The following is a 19,961-nucleotide window of genomic DNA, read 5'->3' as shown; positions in this document are numbered from 1 at the left end:
AGTTACAGCTGCTATTGCGCAACTTAGCGATTGTAACTGGACGCGACTAGGCTGGACTAGCTTGGTGCTAAATAAGCTTCACGTAATGGACCTAGGGAAAAACTATTGAGTTATTTAGCCGCTGTCAATAAGAAATATACAATTTTTCTCATATGGGTTCTGTACGTGACGTAAGTCATTCTGCAATATACCCTTCTGCTTCTGAAGTTTAAAGGTGAATCTCAATTTATATTAAAGAGTGGCGGAATTGTTTGGGGACTGGAAAAGGTGAACAAAGCGCTGTAGGGTGATGCCGTTCTATTTGAGTGACGTACGCATAACTGCGTGAAAAATCGCATATAGGAGAAAATATCCATCTTTTCAGGAAAGTGTTTCGGCCTTTACGACGATTTTGTTCGTCGACCTCTTTCTCTAAAAAATAAAAATAGGGTAGCATTACTTTATTTAATTGTTTATTTTAATACGATGTTAAAGTTTAGACGAAACTAGAGATAAATTCTAGAATTTATGTCTAGGCGCACTGTATTAAGTCAAAGCACATAGTATATATTTTTAAAGTAATACCATTACAGAGGGTAACGTGCGTAAGGAAAATTAAAATCTAGATCATACTTTTAAATAATAAAATAACATAATATAATATCGATTATACGTAAAGTCTGTACAATATTGTTAAGACGGAATCTAGAATATGTTGTTGGTAACTTAGGACAATAAAACTAAACTTATCTATTCAATAATCTCTTTGTGCAAATTTGTCCTAAGCAGCAAAAGCATGAGATGGGGCTAATATCTCTACACTTCTCAGGCTTCACCGTTGGCCAAGACACCGGCGAGGCTGGGGTTAAGAAGAAATGGACCTCCCGAACAAATACAGCCACAAACTATGGGCCCAACTACAAAGAGAGAATCTATATGTGTGAGGGAGGCTTCACCATAATTGGAAATGGTTGTATAAGATGAAAATGATATGTTACCTATTGGCATTAATCGAGAATTGCTCTTCAGAAAACAACAAGTTTTTATTACTAATGAAGGCAAAGTATATAAATCTCCGATAGCATATTGGGTCTAGTTTTATTTTTATTATTCCTAAATAATTTAAATCTGGCAATAAATGAAGAAAACCAAAACATAATTACTTATGCTGATGATACCAATGTGTTAATTGGAAATAAATAACAACCTGCATTGACCAATGTAAAATATTATTAGATAATGTAACTAGATGGTTTAATGAAAATAATTTAATTTTAAATTCTGATACAAAAGATATATATTAATATCTAACCACACATAATTCTTAAGAATAATAAGTGATGAGCATTTAGATTGAAAAATCACATAGAATATATTTTAAAATATCTAGGTTCACTGAGCTATGCAATTAGGTTAATAAGCAAATATATGGATGAGAGAATCCTAAAAACGCTATACTATTCTAATTTTCAGTCAATCATCTGCTATGGGATTATTATTCGGCTTGCAATTATTTGGGACAGCAACATTCAAATACAACGACTGTTTGTAACATAAAAAAGGGTAATAGGTACGCACTGTAAAAAAATGAAATTCAACGAATCGTGTAGAGGGATCTTTAAGAATGAAAAAATTATGACATTATATGCATTATATATTTATGAATGCCTAGTATACCTGTACGCGAATGTTTTGAGAGTAACAATACATCAATACAACACTAGAAAGAATTTACTAAACTATCCCGCTCATAAACTTGTGATTACTGAAAAAAGTCCTTTGTATATGTGTTAAAAAGCTTTATAATAGACTACCCTTAACATTTCAAATGTGTAAAAAATTAAGTTAAAAAATTACCTATTTATTAAAAAATATGGAACCTTACAGCTGTAAGGTTCCATATTAACTGATAATATTAACTAACAAGCTTGTTAGAATTTTTTATTTCCACTAGTTAACTGTTAATTAGGATTAAGAAAAATTGTAAAATCATATCCAATATTGTCAACTTTATAGGTTTATTTTTTATATTATCTATCTCGTTTATATAAGTATACTTATCTAAATATTGAAAATTGTGTAGGTATATGCTGTGAAATATTGATATTGCTGTCCTAGCACCAAGCGCAGGAGTTGGGACTCAAACAACTCTGCATTTTCCCTAGCAACACTGCATTTTCTCCAGCAGTATAGTCAGCAAAATATCGCTAGAGAACACGCGGGGACCAGAGTCAGAAAGAAAGAAGTTCAAATCAAATATATTTATGTGCAGCAAATTAGGCCTGTCTCAGAAAATCATGGCAGACCTTAACTCCTGTTACAAAAACACTAAAATAGCGCAAAACTTACTACTTTAATACTTATAATTACCACAGAAAAACATACAATAAGCTTACCTCGAATGGGGGATTATGTAAAGTGATCTGAAAGGAAGCCAAAAATGCAATAATATACAGGTTGCTCAATTAATAAAAAATCATCCCGATCCACTCACAGATTTTAGAAGTTAAAATATATTTCTGAAATACATCTTCGTATATATTTTAGTTTTGCACGTAAACAAAATTCTCAAATTATTTATTCTAGGAGCTAGAGCTAAGAGCCGGCGCACTATTGCCGGACCCTGTATATAAAATAAAGTAACGTATTTTTAAAATCTCACATCTCTAATTCATATGAATATTACTGTAATTTAAGTTCTAGTACATGGGTTTTTTGTATGGATTTATATACTTTGTATAAAAACCAGTTATAAAGTAAACAAGAAATAATGTTAAGTAAAAAAAATAAAAAAGAATAATAAAAAAATAAACTCGCAAAAATTTAAATTTATGAAAAGAAATTTAAAAAACAAAACTCACAAAAAACTTCTTTTAAAATGACTAGAATGACTTAGCTTCTGTTTCCAAAGTATCAATGTAAAATAGTATTTGACTTTTCGCTCAGTCACTTTTTCAATGGAAAATATCATCGATCCTCTGTACACTTTTGGAATTTTTTCATATCCGTTCAGTGCGCCTTCAGGACGTAAGTCAATCTAGAGAATACTCGTCACAGTCTGAAACACAAAGGAAGACGTCGTCTTGTATTATGGAATGTGGGAATTGTTTGAAAAGGGCTGGGTGGTGGCAGAGAAGGGAGAAGCAGGAGAAAAGAATGAAGGGAGAAAGCCGTTCCTTTTGACTGACGTACGCGTAACTGCGTGAAAAATCTCATATAGGAGAAAAGATCCATCTTGTCCCCGAGGCATTTCGACGTTTTACATTTTTATTTGGTTCTGTGAGCGTATACATGTTCCGCGTAACTTATTGTTTATGAGAATTTCTCATTTTGTCATGTTTACATACACTTAATAAGAAAAAAGTTCCTCTTTATCGAAATCGCTTTTATGCTCTGAAGGCATAAAGAAAAGTCTACTTAGTAATGTTTTTGGACATTTTCTAGTGGTTTATTCCAGACCTTCTAGAGGGTGAAATAGGGAGTAGGATTTTTTCACTCACGTTTGTTATAAATATATTAGATTATTATTATATTTTTGGTGACTTGAAGATACTTTCATAATATGGAACGGAACCAACAGACTTTCTCAATCATCTCAACTCACAAAATAATTCCATAAAATTTACGATTTAGAGAAAGAAGGACCTCTATTTGCCCTTTCTAGATGTCCTTGTTAGTAGAAATGAGAGATCTATTAAGACTCCTGTATACAGAAATCTATGGGACAATATTTAAGTTTTCTGTCAAACTATTCTGAAGCAACTAAGAAAGGAATAATTACACTTTAGTTCATCGAGCAAACACCATATGCCGTGACCAAGCATCACTTATTTTTGAATTAAATAATATTAAAACGGATTTGCTTCAGAATGGTTACTCTGAGAAGTCCATAGACAAAATTATATCAACTTGTAAAAATGACTCATTGGTTCATCGACCTGAGGAGGATGCTCTCTCTGTCTTAACTATTCCATATTTAAAAGGAACGTCAGAGAAGATCAGGCAAATAGCCAAAAAGTATAACATTAAAACTGTCTTCAAATCTGGATCGACTCTAAGAAGCGTCCTAACACAACAAGGCCGGAATCATTAAAATAAGAGAAAGAGTGCATCTACCAGATTCCTTGTGAATGCGGTGAGTCTTATATTGGAGAAACTAAACGTCCTCTAAATGTACGACTTAGCGAACACAACAAAACATGTAAAAAAAGATGACACAATAAAGTCAGGTATTACTGATCATGTTTGGTCAAAACAACGCAATATAAAGTAGTCGGAAGGTTGGGTTGTCCACAGGGAACCTTATTGGAAAAAGCGTAAATTTAAAAATGGCGTTTTTATAGCAAGCAATAATAACATTTATAGCAATCCTATAGTACCGAAATACCCAGGATATGGCAACCACTGATAAACCGCTCCATTCTATGTGGACAACCTCACGGTTAACTGCACCTATTTTTTTCACGGGTGACCGCAGTATAAAAGCTCAGTAGTTTTAGGAATTAGTTTAGTTTACATTTGATAACGGTTAGTGATCTGTCTGACCAAAACGTTGTGTTAATCAAAATAAATAATGACAATTAGTGGAGTCCTGTAAGCCTTTATTAGATACAAACCTCGGAATTCATTTACTGTGAACGAATTTTTATAAAACTTTTTGTATTGTATTGTTAATAAGATATATTACAAAGTTTACCCATTTAAATTCGTTGCTTTCACGTTAGTATTTAAATAAACACACATATACAAATGCACACATACAAGACGGCTCCGTATTCCGGAAAAGCTCAGGATTCCTATTTGAGATTTTCACTCCAAACCTTTTACAAAATATATGTTTAATGGTAGTTCACATTTCAAAAATATTTTTATAGATACACAGGGTGAGTCAAATATATATCATCTATTTATTCGAGTTCAGTGAATTTGCTATAAAATTCCGGTTCCAAAAATACCTTAATACCATAGAGTATACTAAATGGTCTTTGAATTGTGACCGCGCCCATGAGGATGTCAATCTAGACGTCCAGGAACCTTCGTATGAAGCTTATTGCTAAGAAACCGCCGTTTGTCAGCTTTTCAAATTGATAATAAATTGCACTTAAGGACCGTATAATTAACTAACGGACTACAAGAAGAAGATTAAATGAAGAAAATCTTATGTCAAGAAGGCCTGCTTCGGGACCAGAACTTACTAGATGTGTTGACTAGGCCCAAAAGCAAAGGCATGGTCTTAATGTAAACATTACGAAAAAATGCTTTCTTTAAAACCCAATATTTCCAACAAAAATAAAGCTAATGGGATGAACCAAAAAACAAACCATCGAGAAAGGATGTATCTAGATGATAAAATTATTTTTAAATTTCTTGCTCTTTTAACATATTTCACAGGGTGTTTCAAACTTTCACCAAAATATCAACATTTTGTTTTTCCTGGTATAATTAACAGATAGGGAGTTTCATTTTTAATTTACAAAAAGATACTAAAAAGTCAAATAATTTGGCAACACACTGCTTAAAAAATCATCAAAATCGGCCCATTAAAATATATTAACCTTTAAAATACATCAAAGTTTTAAGGTGCCCATTTTTCGCGCCTGTGAATGTATTTCAAAAACTATACATTTTAGTCATATACTTTTCTAATGAAACAAACCTTTATTTTTTTACTAGAATCCAAAAATCAATTAATATATAGGATGTTCTATTACAAAAAACATAACTATGATGTGTAACTTTTTTTGGGGACACCCTGTAGAACTCTACATAATTTTAGAAAAAGCTTTAAATTGACTTATATAAGCTCACAAAATTTCGCTTCAATACAAACTTATGTTCTCCTTGCAAAAACCGCGTCGTATATAACGCGCCACCCTGTATAATTCGATTTCAATCAAAATTTCAATGATTAGAATATAAGCAGAATATTAGTTTTATTTTGCTGTGTAACAAGGTTCCAACCCCAACTGTAATAGAAATTGCTCAAAAGATCACTAAAGTCGGTCTACTATAACACAATATACAGGGTGGTCCGAACTGCATTCCGGAAACTTCGGCGGCATATTCTGTAGATAAAAATAAATAAAAAAAGTTCGTATGAATGTATGCCCTAAAATGCTTAGTTTCGGAGATACGGGGTTTAGAAGTTTCATTTTTATTTCGATTTTTTTTTCAAATAATTTCAGAAATAATTGTCGTATTTGGATGCAAATTGGTGTTTAGGAGTTTTTTGATCTGATAAATTTTATTTTGATGTCTCCTAATATGACTCCTACTTGTAGGGAGCGCCACCTACATATTTTTGAATTCTTTTGAAGAGTAATAACTTTTCGTCCATACCTGTATAATACTATTTAATAAAAAAATATACATTTACGACGTTGTTTTACGTAAAAAAAGTATCTTGGTAAAAGTCGCTACGAGTAATGGTTCTCGAGGAGATATTTGGAATCTAAATTATCAATACCTGTCATCATTGACACAAATTAAACATATTATGTTGCTTAAATAATTATTAGACTTAAATCATAAATTTGAAATATTTTTGTGCCAAAAGTTCAAAAGAAACTGTTTTATGTTATTTTTTCGAAGAAAAATTTATGATTAGTTTAAAAAAATAAGAAGTTCTTAAATTTATTATTTCAGTCAAATAACTATCTACTCAACATATGTTTATTTTTATCAATAAAAACATGTATTGGTCATTCTAAATATCTTGAGACCGGTTGCTCGTAGCGATTTTTACAAAGAGACATTTTTTACATAAAAAATCAGAATTGTAATGTACATTTTTTTACTCAGTAGTTTTATACGGGTACAGACGAAAAGTTGTTACTCTTTAAAACAGTTTAAACACATGTAGGTGGCGCCCCCTATAAATAGGTGTCATATTGACATTAAAATCAAATTTCTCATGTTATAAAACTCCCAGACACCAATTTTCATCCAAATATTGACGTTGCTTCAGAAATTATTTGGAAGAAATCGAAATAAAAATGAAACTTCTACACGCTGTATCTCCGAAACTATGCATTTTAGGACTCAAATACTTACAAGTGTTTGAGTTCACAAGGACTCTGTACACTTACATGAACTTTTTTACTTATTTTTATTTTGCAGAATAGGTTGCCGAAGTTTCCGGAATACAGTTCGGACCATCCTGTATAAAACTTTAAAATACATCAAAATTTTACCGTGCTGGTTAGTGTAGATATAACTATTATAACTATTAGCGATGGGAACTATCGAATGAATTAGACTATCGAATGGTTTCTGAATGAATGTTTTCAACTATCGAATGGTTTTATTCGAATAAAATCATTCATTCATTTGTATACTAAAGCATATGTGACAACCTCGCCGTGCGACTAAATTTTTATAACTTCGCCGTATAAATACTGTGCTATTCTTGCGTTTATTAAAATATTTAAAATACTAAAATAGTAGTTTTTTTAAATTTTATTTATTGACGATTGTGTGCATGTGCAGGTGGTCAAAATTTTTCCGAAAATTTGTGTGATTTTCCGTAGCCCGATCTTTCAATTATTTAATTTTATATGGTATATGGTCTATTTTTTAATGGGAAATTTTGAGAAGTAGCAATTTTTAAGAGAGATGAGATGAAATTACAATTAATTTTAAAAATACATATTTGTATTTTAGATGTTTTAATAATATGAATTAGTTGAACTTAATAATCATATTTAAGTAATGTGGTAATGGTTATCGAACTCAAACTATGGGGTGAGAAAATTAAAATGAAAGTTTTACACGTGCCAATTTAAAAAAAAAGGTTAACAATGTTTGTATTTTGTTTATGCTAATTCTCTTACATGTAGTTTTTTGCGAAGAAATATTTCATTTATTTTTTAAAGTAAATGCCAGTAAAAGTAAGTATAATTTTTAAATAGTAATATAAATAATTTTGATTTCTAATTTTTTATTTATATTTTCCTTCCATTACATTGCATGCTTAGAAAATTAATAGTATATATATTATACTAATATAACAAATTAGTTCTGTAATTATTATTCTTTAATAAACCAACGTTACCAAAAAATTTAGGGACTATATTATTTTTAAATATTTAAATAGGATCTAATATAATTAATTTTGACATCTAATTTGTTGTTTATATTTTGCTGCTACTTAAAATAATATTTATATTAAATTATTTTAAATTTTGTTGTTAATAGGTATAACAAATTATTACTGTTATTATTATTTATTAAACCAGTCTTTGCTTAAAAATATTAAAAATCATTTTCCTACATCCAAAATAACAAGTATTATTGTAGTGTAACAACAGAATATTAATAAAAAAAAATGCAGAATATATAGACATACTATCCCTAACTACTAACTAAAGCCAAACAATAATATTCTTTGCTAATATCAACTAATACCAAAATATGGCAACAGCGCCCTTCATTATGTATTTTCTGTGTAAATACTAGCACATCAATAAAAAAAATAATGTGTCCTTATTTTTATCTGTCTCCGCAAAAAATCAAAGATGCGGCTTCTTTCATAGCATTGCCACCGACCGCTGTCGGGTTTCTCGGAAAGAAACCTACGTCGCCGGGCGACAACTAAAATTCAGTTAATATTTTATTATAATCGATCCTGACGAATAAATGAATTTCATAAATGAATGAATTTTATAAATGAATGGTTTTTGCTGCCGAATTACTAGAATACAATGTTTCAAGGCAGATGACGGATCTATTCGATAATTTTTATTCGAATAGTTTTCAACGAATGTTTTCTTACTAACTATCGAATTATTCGAATGAATCTATCGAATGTTTCGATAGTATTCATTCGATAGTTCCCACTACTAATAACTATTGGTTGGAAATTAATTAGATAACAAGTTACTGAATAATTAGACACGCTTCCATAGACACTAACTGCCTTGGTTTTACATAAGATCTCACATTTTGTAGTGGAAGAACTGCGTTGTGAGACTTGGCATTTTTTAAATTTTAAGGTTTTAATGGGATTTCAAATTTTACTTAATTAAACTCAACTTTAATAAAAGTTATCTCAAAGATTTTTTTCCAATTATCTTTCCATCATTTTTCGAGTCTGGCCTAATCCGCGTCGATCCTTCCATACAAAAAAAGCAAAATAGGCTGTTGTTAAGCTGTATTAGACCTTATTCAATCTTCGACCCCACTGCAGCACCGAATTTTTTCATCTCGCCCATTCATTTCCGACGCCTCTCCAAATGCAAATTTCTCAAATCTTCCATCATCTTTTAAAAATACACCCCCGTCGCACCGCTTCTTTTGCGATACGATTCCGTTTTCCATTAAAACGCGTCAGCCATTCCTATGGAAATATCCACGTTCAAAACGTTCTCGTCAAGATACCGACAGCATAAAACGTTCAAAATCCGGTTTCTTCATTTTATGAGTAATAACAGCGGACCTAGACGCTCCGTACGTACCCACCTAAAACGGTTTCTCTTTTTGCCGTTGTATTTTTTATTGGATCGTAAAAAAGTATAAAACGCTGGCGGTGTAGACGCTGAATTCGTAATCATAAAGAAAACTTCTCCTTAAAAAATATAAGAAATCCCTGTATTTTATTATTTTGTATATCTCATGCCCGGTCGATACAATCGCTGATGATTTAGTTTATTACAGTAAGCTTAACTAATTATTTATATTGCTATTTAGGAAATAATGTAATGTGATTGTTTTGTTGAGAGAAGTAATCATGTACAGGGTGGGTCAAATTGGACGCCTTTAAAGGGAAACACCCTTTTTTATAGGAGATAGACGAAAACTAATATCGATGTCTGGAGCTCAATTTTTATCAAAAACTTGATAGTCAAAACCGCACATCGATATCTATTACTGTTTCGGAGTTACTGTTCGGGTTTTTCAAAAATGTGCATTTTTAACAAATCGCTGTAACTTTTTTATTGAAACTTTTTGTATTTTATGAAAACATTTCTAAAGCACCTTTTTACGTAGAATTTAATGGTTTAAGTATATTTTTTTTATTAATAATTTCAGAGTTATCAACAGATTGTTTTTTATTTGGGACACCTCGTATATTTTTAATTAACTGAAAAGAACTTGAAATTACCTTTCCAAAAATAAAGCACACTTAATATTTTATTATAGTCTCCTTCGAAATACAGAATTTTTAAAAGTTCGCCGCTTTTAACTAGTAGGCTTTGGACCCCTTATTCATGATCTGCTCTCAATGCAACTCGAAAACATATTTTTCCAGCAAGACGAAGCCTTGAACGCTGAAGTTATTAGCAAATTTTTGCAGCCAATTTCGAGAGTAATCGAACAGCTAACCAAGATCCCAGCCGTTGGCCGTCGAGGCCACCGGACCTATGCCTATGGATTTTTATCTTTGCGGAAGAATAAAGGTTCTTATTTTTAAATTGCCCTTATAATCTAGACAAGAATTAGAAGTACTTAGCGGTTATGCGAGGGTATCTTTTACCCCCACTGAGTTAATGACTTCCGCGAGACATGTTCAAAAACGGTCCCGTCTGTCCATAACAGAAGACGGTCGACATGCCGAACACCTATAGCAAAATCTCGTGTCTTGGAATGCTATTAATTCTTATTGTTATTAGATATAGTTTAAATGTGTTGTTGTTAAATATAGTTTAAATTGTTATCGCGTATCTCATTGCAAATATTATTTTCTTGCTATAAAGCCGGCGCCGTTCAAAGCCTACTTATTCAAAGTGGGCGAATTTTTAAAAACTCTATATCTTGAAGAGGAATCGAGCAAAATATCAAGTATGGTATATTTTTGGAAAGGTAATTTTAAATTATTTTCAATCAATTAAAAATACACAGGGTGTCCAATATAAAAAATCAAATTTTCTGTTGATAATTCTTAAATTATTAATTTAAAAAAAAATATACTTAAACCATTAAATTCTACGTCAAAAGGTGATTTGAAAATGTTTTGATAAAAATAAAAAAATTCCCATTGCCATAAAAATGTTACAGCGATTTATTAAAAATGTATATTTTTGAAAAACACCCCGTAACTTCGAAACGGAAACAGATATCGATGTGCGGTTTTCACCATCATGTTTTTGATAAAAATTGAGCTTCAGACACCGATATTAGTTTTCGTCTATCTCTTCGCGAGTCCTTTTAAAAGCATCCCATTTGGTCCACCCTGTACATAATAAGTAAGAGGAGTGCATTTTTATCTTTTGGGTTGTTTACAGTGTCGTAGGATACTAAGATACAGAAAAGACTAACACTAGGCAACCAAAAATTGTAATGAACGAATGAATATAGCTGTGGAAAAATTAGACCTTCATAATTCGAATAAATATTAATTACTATATTGTACAGCGTTCTCAGGAATATTTAGTGCAATAGGTAGTGATTACTATTCGATTAATCTTTTAAAATTGAAAAACGATGCTCAATGCAATTACGTTTTTGGCAATCCTACCGACTGCGCCACTTAATCTATTGGAATCAGACAACCCGTTTTTTTTAAACATTTAATTAAAAATTTAATTTAACCAGTGGGGGACGTGTCTACAGCTCGATAATACAATTCGAACTGAATAATGATATACAACCAAGTCACAACCAAGTAAACAATAATGCTTATGTTAACAAAATAGAAGTCTTTTTGAATACGACTTCAATGAAAAACGGTTGTGTAATATGAGTTTATATTTTTAAATAACATTCAAAAGGAATCTGAAAAAATATAAAGTAGATTATCCTGTGATTATGCCTAATAAAAGGTGTAAACAATTAGTTTATCTTTATAATATATTATAGGATTTTTAATCATTAATTTATTATATGTTTAGATCATCAACAGTCGATTACGTATTAATTTTTGGAAATTTGTACTCCTTTATTATATGTATTATAAACGTATATATATACATTGTTAAAAGATATTGTATTTTTGTGACTAAGAAAGATAAATATATAAATAATACATAAAACATTAATTCACCTTTAAATAGGTAGTTTGACACTTCAATAAACTATATAAAAGCAGTATCGTTGAGTTTTTCAGTTTTTATTCAGTTTTTCATTTTCGCCCAACTCAGGTCAATATTCTAAATATACCATGTCTCATATTTCCCCTATTCCTGGTGGAATGCGCGCAGGCCTAGTTATAACTATCAAAGGAGAAGTCCTACCAGGAGCAAAAAGGTAAACATTTACTGTAAACCTATGTTTAACCCGCTTTTATTAATTTCACCTAATAAAAATAACGTGTAATGCAGTAATTTTACTGTTTCGCAATAAAGGGTAGAAAAATTAAAAATGTTAATTTTCCTGCCATGGCCTATACAAAACAACATTTTGAACTAACACAATACAATTAAAGAACTTTTAATAGATTTTCTAAATAATATGATATACTATTCTAAGTTTGTATTTGTTATTTTAAGGTTTTATTTTCTACATACAAATTTGGTATCTGAATAATTATTGTTATTTTTGATGGTCTACATTTAATTTCAATATAATAAAGAAAAAGTAGTGTATTGGGAAATCCTCTTGTTTCATTTATTTTCTTTTTTTTTGTTATTTTGTATTAATATTATATATTTTATTGAAAAAAAAGTCTCTCAAATTTATGAAACTTGACTTGAAGTGGATCTAAAATCAAATTATGAAAAACTTTTTTCTTTTATTTTTTTTTCAATATTTTGCCACCCAACACTATTTTTGGAATATTCAGGGATGATTTTGGACATTTGGTGATATGACATTTGTCTTTTAGCATTTAAAAAACAATCTTTTATTGTTTGACGATAAAATTCCACATTTGAAGTGAAACTTTTACTCGCGTTGGGAGTAAAAATTCACGGCCTTGAATGAAGGTCGTGACGGCAGTGACGCACGAGCTAGCGAAAGGAAAAGTGGCAATGGCACTGTTGCCACAGCCACCCCATTCGAGGTAGATCTACCTCTTTTCAAAACAATTTAACCCCGCTCTATTGATAATCTACCCCGATGAAAAACAAGCTTGTGGCAACACTGGGTAATATATATTGTAATAAACTTGACTGTACCAACCTTGATGTGTACCAATATCCTCTGGTTGAGTAGGTAGCCTACTAGCAAGTGAATTTTTATGCATATTTTCATCGATAGTTTTGCAGCTTCTGAATAACGGTCTAGGTAAAGCATTTAGCTCATTTGCCAGCTCAGAATTAGAATTTAGAGTTAGTAACTCGTGTTTTCATTGGAGGACACTCTTATATTTATTTCAAACCTATAATCAACGAGAATATCCCTATAATTTAATAAAATTACTGGAAATCACTATAAATAATGAACAATAAACAAAACTTTAAAAGAACGACAGACCACAGATCACACAAAACGAATTGTTGATTGTTGGCTAGTAGCACAGAATATCTAGCTACGCAACAGAAGCCTCGTTACATGTATAAAATTGTAGGTAGCAAAAGGAGACAGACTTTTAAAGTCTCCAAATCAGATATTTTGATGCGGTAGTTTCGCTACTACATAATAGAGGGCAATAAATTTAAAAGAATCTGTTTTCTACAAACAAAATTTAAAAGAATTTTGTGCAGTGTTGCCATTGTGTAATTCATATCGTAATACTTCCTGATAAAGCCTACCTTCAAATTTGCTACATCATTTAAACATATTAAAATAGATCAGAGCTGTTTTTTTTCAATTTGCCATGTTAGTTGGAATTAAATCTTATGAGCTAAATTACAATCACTTCCTGACGTTTGATTATATAATTGAATCCTGAATTTTCATTGTAATTCGGCGACAATATAATAAGTATTGTTCTACTATTATGATACCACTTCCTGACGTTCGATTGTGTTCATACCAAGTTCATATCGTATAATCACGAAAAAACGGCGTTAGCGATGGCTATGAAATGAATATCGCTGTCATTTTATATATAAATTTATATGGAAAATGTCATCGATCGTCCTTTTCCAGCCAACTAGACGCCGTTTTTTTCGGTATCATACGGTATTTGATATATACTATTTTTCATGACATTACAATCACAGAATCGTAGCTAGATATTCTGTGATTACAATATTATGGTACCATGAAGCATATCAAGTGATACTATAATATAGTACCATATTACGATACATGGCGTACGATTGGGCTTAAACTTGATATACTATATCTTCAGTGACATTGTAATATCATGGTACCATGGAGCATATAAAGTGATACCTTCTATAGTACCATATTTGATGACATAGCAATATTAGGTACATGGCGGCAATAGGGCTTAAACTTGGTATACTACGTATCTTCGGTTACATTGTAATATGATGGTACTATGATGCATATAAAGTGGTACCTTAATATAGTACCATATTTCAATACAATTTCCTGGCGTTCGATTGATCTCATATTTGATATATACTTGCGTATTTTTGATGACATTGCATTATTATGGTACCATGAAGCATATCAACTGGTACCATAATATAGTACTATATTACGTACATGTCGTTCGATTGGGCTTAAACTTGGGATACTACGTATTTTCGGTAACATTGTAATATGATGGTACTATGATGCATATAAAGTGGTACCTTCTATAGTACCATATTTGATGACATAGCAATATTAGGTACATGGCGGCAATAGGGCTTAAACTTGGTATACTACGTATCTTCGGTTACATTGTAATATGATTGTACTATGATGTATATAAAGTGGTACCGTAATATAGTACCATATTACGATACCATTTCATGGCGTTCGATTGTTTTTAAATTTGGTATACTACGGATCTTCGGTGACATTGCAATATTATGGTACCTTAAAGCATATCAAGTGGTACCATAATATAGTACACTATTATGATATCATTTCCTGGTGTTTGATTGGGCCCAAATTTGGTATACTTGCGTTTCTTTATAAAGATTTGTTTAATTAATAATTTTAATTTATTTTACGAATTTTAATTTATTGTTCGATGTCGTGACAGCAACTTTTATGCCGAACTAATATATTATTAATTGTACCTGTGTCACTTTTTAAAATCTACCTAGGTCTATATAAATAACGTGGCAAGCGGAAGAAATTTGTTATTATAGTATTTTTTAGTCAGTTAACATTTTTGTACTGCATTTTAATAAATTATTTCCATTATTATTAAACTTATATTTCATTACTAACGTTCCAGCATTAATAAATATCACTATCAATCGCCCTGTATATTATTAGTTTTAAAGGCAATTAAAGGTATTTTCTTAGTTAACATTATAAGGTAGTGTATATTAAAAATGTATATGTTTTGTAATAATATATATACTTAAAACTATTTTAATAGCCAAAGGAATAATTAATATAAGTGTATCTGACAAGAAAAGAAGAATAGAAAGAAACACATACTGCATTATACACAGTAAAAAGAAAGGGATGCCAATTCAAGTCTTTTTGAATCTGGCAACTGTGCATATTTAGCCGAGCTACAAGGCAGTCGACGAGCCGTCGATCCAAAACCGAAAGTTCAAAATTTCTAATTATATTCTGATTATGACATTGTCGCGCCATCTAGTATTCTATTTGTGCAATTTTAGCTCTTTCATTTCGAGTATTTTTCTGTTGCGTAGCTAGATATTCTGTGCTAGTAGTAGTCAGAAATTAGATGTAGCACTATTTTGGTTTAATGGCTACAGCTGCCAGGGCTATCCGACCGGTTGCTAGAATTATCGTTTTTTAATAAAAATTTAAAAATCATTATAAAATTATAAAGCTAGAATAGTATACTGTTTTATATTAACTCTATTTTTTTGGATTTTTTTAGTTTATAACAGAAGACAAAAATTAAAAATCTCTAAATATCGTTATGCATTAAAAGTTAGGCGCCAAGCCGCTACCGTTATCTATCTATCCAGTCGACAAAAAGTTAGAAAACTAGAATTAATGCATATGATATTGTCTTATTTTATTGGTATATCAATGCAACAACAATTATTCAAGTTTATGAATTATCGCTAGTCAAACTTCTTTAATTTTGACCGTGACTCACTCACCGTCATCAAAATTCTAAAGCATAAATATATACAATATTATAATATATACCTAATATAATATTATAATATATGATGTAATATTATAATATATAACATAATTATTATAAAATACCTATAATATCATAATTATAATTTTAGGTTTAGAGTCGATCTACAAACTGGCAAGAGCAGGGATGGAGACATTCAGTTCCATTCCGGAATAAGACTAGACGAAGGTAGAACAATTTTTAATTAAATTAGATTCTTTTAAAATAAGTTAATTTCTAAAATGTTCTAATAAATTCTAAATAGTAGGTATTAAAATTTAATACCTACTATTCTAAACGATTATACATTAATAACTAGAGATTTTAAAATTCTGTTGCAGGAGTTATTGTAAGAAATAATAGGAGTAATGATGTTTGGCATGCAGAAGATAGATATGGAACTTTAAATATTCATCAAGGCCGAGCATTTTGGATAGAAATTTCTGTTGAAGTTGATAAATATGTCGTAAGTATTGAATATAAACTTTTGCCTCGGTTTGCCTGTTTATCGAATGTAATACCACAGATGTTTCGGGATTACCGAATAATACTTTTACCTGACACGAAATGTGGTGCCGGTATCGCATTGAGTGTCAGGTAAAAGTATTAAGTAATCCCGAAACATCGAGTTGTATTCAAAAGATTATACAACAAAATAAAATATATATATTTTTTCCCATTTTGTAGTCAGTATTGACGGGATATTTTGTGGAACTGACAGAAATGACTTCTGAATTAATATTTCAAAGAATGACAATTACAATATGGCCACCAAGCGATAATCACTTAAATTATTATCACTTATGAATCACATCCTTGGGAAATTAAAACAACTTTCGTTGCACGTCATCAATGGCACCATGCGTCGTCTTATGGAGTTTGCTGGTGGTCGTATTATGATGTGCAACAAAGTTATTTTAATTTCCCCATAGTGTTGTATAATCACCAAAATATATCATCATGTATAGTCGTGAATGATATATTATGGAAGGAAATATCCACTTGTATAACTTTATTTATATACGGTATCCATGGGACAGATTGAAAGCCGTTATCACATCACGATTTTAAATCATGGATATTAGAAATCACGGTATCAGTCATTTGTCATGACCAAACCAAAACAATCGATGATATTCCCCATACAATTTGACATATAAAGTTACAGCGACCCTCAGTTCATATCCATCGCTGACGCCGTTTTTTTTCTCGATCATATTGTATATAAAAAAAAAAGATATTTTAAATTCTAATAATAAACATAAAAGCAAGAAGCAAAGCAAAAGCCTGAAGCTCACTATTCAAAATTGAACCTCCTAATATTAGAAAAAGAATCTTATCTGCATTCCCTTCTAATAAATTAGCTCTTCGAATAGAAAAAAGTTGACCAGTAGAGTTAAATTGTTATTTACTAGCCACACTCGTTGATGGAGACGATAAAAACTTATTGGCTGCAGCCTTTAAAGGAATATACGGACTTGAATCCCAATATGTCCCCATTTCTTAAAAGTAAATGTCCTCCTAAATATGAATCTAGGTAATCTGGCATATTGGTCATTAAAATCATTATACGTTTCTTCTGTCAATTTATCAAGTGTCTGTGTGCTACAATTAAAATACGAGCAAAAATGTGATTTTGTCATTGTCAAATCCGATGTCACATTTTGTTTACAATAATTTGAAGGTACTAAATAGAGTAAGTAGATTTCCGTCTATTGGAGATACAGTAGGAAAAGACTATGGGATCTTTCGCCGAACGACTTCTTCCTGTGAAGTACACTCAAAAACAAACCGTCTTTGTGGGCATATTAAATAAAGAAACTTAGATGAACTAAAAACGACATCTCTGTTAAATGCTAAAGATTCTCCACTTAACAGCTTTTTCTTGTGAGGCGTGGATTTTACAATCATTAGTGGTATTGTCTGTCTGGGAATGGGGGTTATGTAATGTGAACATTTTATTATTAATATATTTTAAGTCCCTTTAGTTACAAATATTTCTTTTATTTATTAAATTATTGTGGATAGTATGTAGTATGAGCGAGGCCTGAGTCAATAGCAAACAAAAGTCATACACCGCGTATAGTATTCTCAGTTCAACTAATTCTTTTGTAGATGATCATTCCAATTCAGAGAAAAAAATACTACGTTTTCCAAACCACATAAATTCTTGTAAACAAAATATGACATCGAACTTGACAATTACAAAATCATATTTTTGTTGGTATCTATTTTAAATGTAGCTTTCTCTGTGCCGTATTATAAATTTTTAGTAATTTGAAGGTAGATTTTTGCAAATATCTTTTAAATGCCTGTTTCAAATAAAACAAAATTCTAGACAACAGTACAACTTTAACTCCTCTTCAAAAAAGTATCATACAATTTTTGCATAAAATCATCTGGGGAGATAATATTTGATCTTTTCAAAATTTACATGGTTATTATTATTACATTAATCACATCCCGTATTCCGATGCACCACACGGCATGGAAAAACTAAACTAATATTACTTACTTGGTATTTTTAGATGTATATTGATGGAAAATTTTTCTGCATCTTTCCACACAGAATGTCTATGAGTCAAGTGACCCATCTAAGCGTATATGGTGACTGTCTTGTAGAATCTGTTACGTTTAAAATCAGAGAATGTAAGTACTCAAAAAGGGAAACATAAACAACTCATAATCTTTTATTTTTAAACATGGTATCAAGAGCAGTTTTATTTCTTTTCAGCTTCAGAGCAACGTTTTGTTACCACCACAACTGAGTATGTGTACTAAATGTTTGTACTTGTGTTATGTCTAAACATATTATAAAGTCAAACCATTTTATAATTAAACTTAGTATACTGATACTGTTAACAACGAACAGGTTTTAGTTTTCAAAAAACGTTAAATTACAAGAATAAAAACGCCATTCTTTAAAAAATACCGCGTAGTTTTATTACTATATATACCTATTCTTCTTCTAATTAACTTTTCTTATAATACAAATACACTATGTTATAGATGTATAGTTCATACCAAATAAACTTTTCGTCACGTGATTAAGCTTGACCGGCACAGCGTTGCCCACTTTTACATATTTTTTTAGTCAAAATATTTTAGGAAACAAAAATACAATAATTATAAATAATATATAAACTATTATTTTATTTACAGCAACTAAACTCAACTTCTTAACAGCACTTAAGGGGCATAAATGGTCATTACTACCGCTTTCCCTTTCAAAATATTCAAATAAAGTTGCGATGAATATTTTACGGCTATTAAGCTATCTTGTACACTTCGGATTAAAAGAGGTTATAAAAAGAACAATGTTCGACTGCAAGATCTGCTAGTTTTTTTAAGCTTAAAGTATCACAACACAACACATTGTGACAAAAACTTTCCTTTTATTGAGAATTTAAGTCAAAATGTTGCGAACGGCTACTCTTATATCGGAGGCGGTGGGAACAAGCTTTTGCTTCTGCACTTGACTAAAAATATGATACCCACCTATATCTTACGTTGCATACCAAAGGGCGCCACTTATTTCAAAAAGATGCTAATACTTTACAAAGGATAGTACAAACAGAAATAAGAAAATTTGTACAAGTGTATCAATTGAATAGAAACTAAAATTAGTATAGCTATTAAATATTTTGAGAAACTGGATCAACCAATGAAACAATTCAAATACCCCAAAAAATAATATTTATTTCTTGCTAGAAATTATTCTGTACCTCTTAGCACAGCAGTTATGTACATTAGTATACAAGAAATATGTTTAAGAAACTCTATCTTAAAACTTGTTTAAAATCAAATTATCTAATATTATATCTTTTCAAATATTATTCAAACAATTATAATATAAAAGGAATACTTTTAGAGACGGTCTTGGTTATATTCGAATAATAATTATTTAAATTTGACTTGACTT

The 19,961-nt window shown here is 30.7% G+C and overlaps 1 protein-coding gene across 1 annotated transcript; it reads left to right on the top strand.

Moving 5' to 3' along the window:
• Nucleotides 1-11,981: 11,981 nt before the first annotated feature.
• LOC115879324 (galectin-4-like) lies at nucleotides 11,982-18,950 on the top strand. The gene is made up of 5 exons (XM_030896094.1): nucleotides 11,982-12,162; nucleotides 16,152-16,228; nucleotides 16,381-16,505; nucleotides 18,568-18,688; nucleotides 18,774-18,950. Exons 1-5 carry the CDS (start codon nucleotides 12,077-12,079, stop codon nucleotides 18,818-18,820), a joined length of 456 nt encoding a protein of 151 aa, XP_030751954.1. The 5' UTR covers nucleotides 11,982-12,076; the 3' UTR covers nucleotides 18,821-18,950.
• The last annotated feature ends 1,011 nt before the right edge of the window (nucleotides 18,951-19,961 follow it).

This window comes from Sitophilus oryzae, unplaced genomic scaffold (assembly GCF_002938485.1).
Source record: "Sitophilus oryzae breed Bouriz unplaced genomic scaffold, Soryzae_2.0 scaffold_1576_pilon_pilon, whole genome shotgun sequence".
Lineage (NCBI taxonomy): Eukaryota > Metazoa > Arthropoda > Insecta > Coleoptera > Curculionidae > Sitophilus > Sitophilus oryzae.
Note: the sequence above shows the minus strand (reverse complement) of the source record. Positions and strands in the feature narration are given on the sequence as shown.

Excerpts from the sequence above, each read along its gene's own strand:
- LOC115879324 (XM_030896094.1), top strand. The coding sequence starts at position 12,077 with ATGTCTCATATTTCCCCTATTCCTGGTGGAATGCGCGCAGGCCTAGTT. Across the intron at positions 16,229-16,380 it reads CGGAATAAGACTAGACGAAG|GAGTTATTGTAAGAAATAAT; the intron begins GTAGAACAATTT and ends ATTCTGTTGCAG. Across the intron at positions 18,689-18,773 it reads TACGTTTAAAATCAGAGAAT|CTTCAGAGCAACGTTTTGTT; the intron begins GTAAGTACTCAA and ends ATTTCTTTTCAG.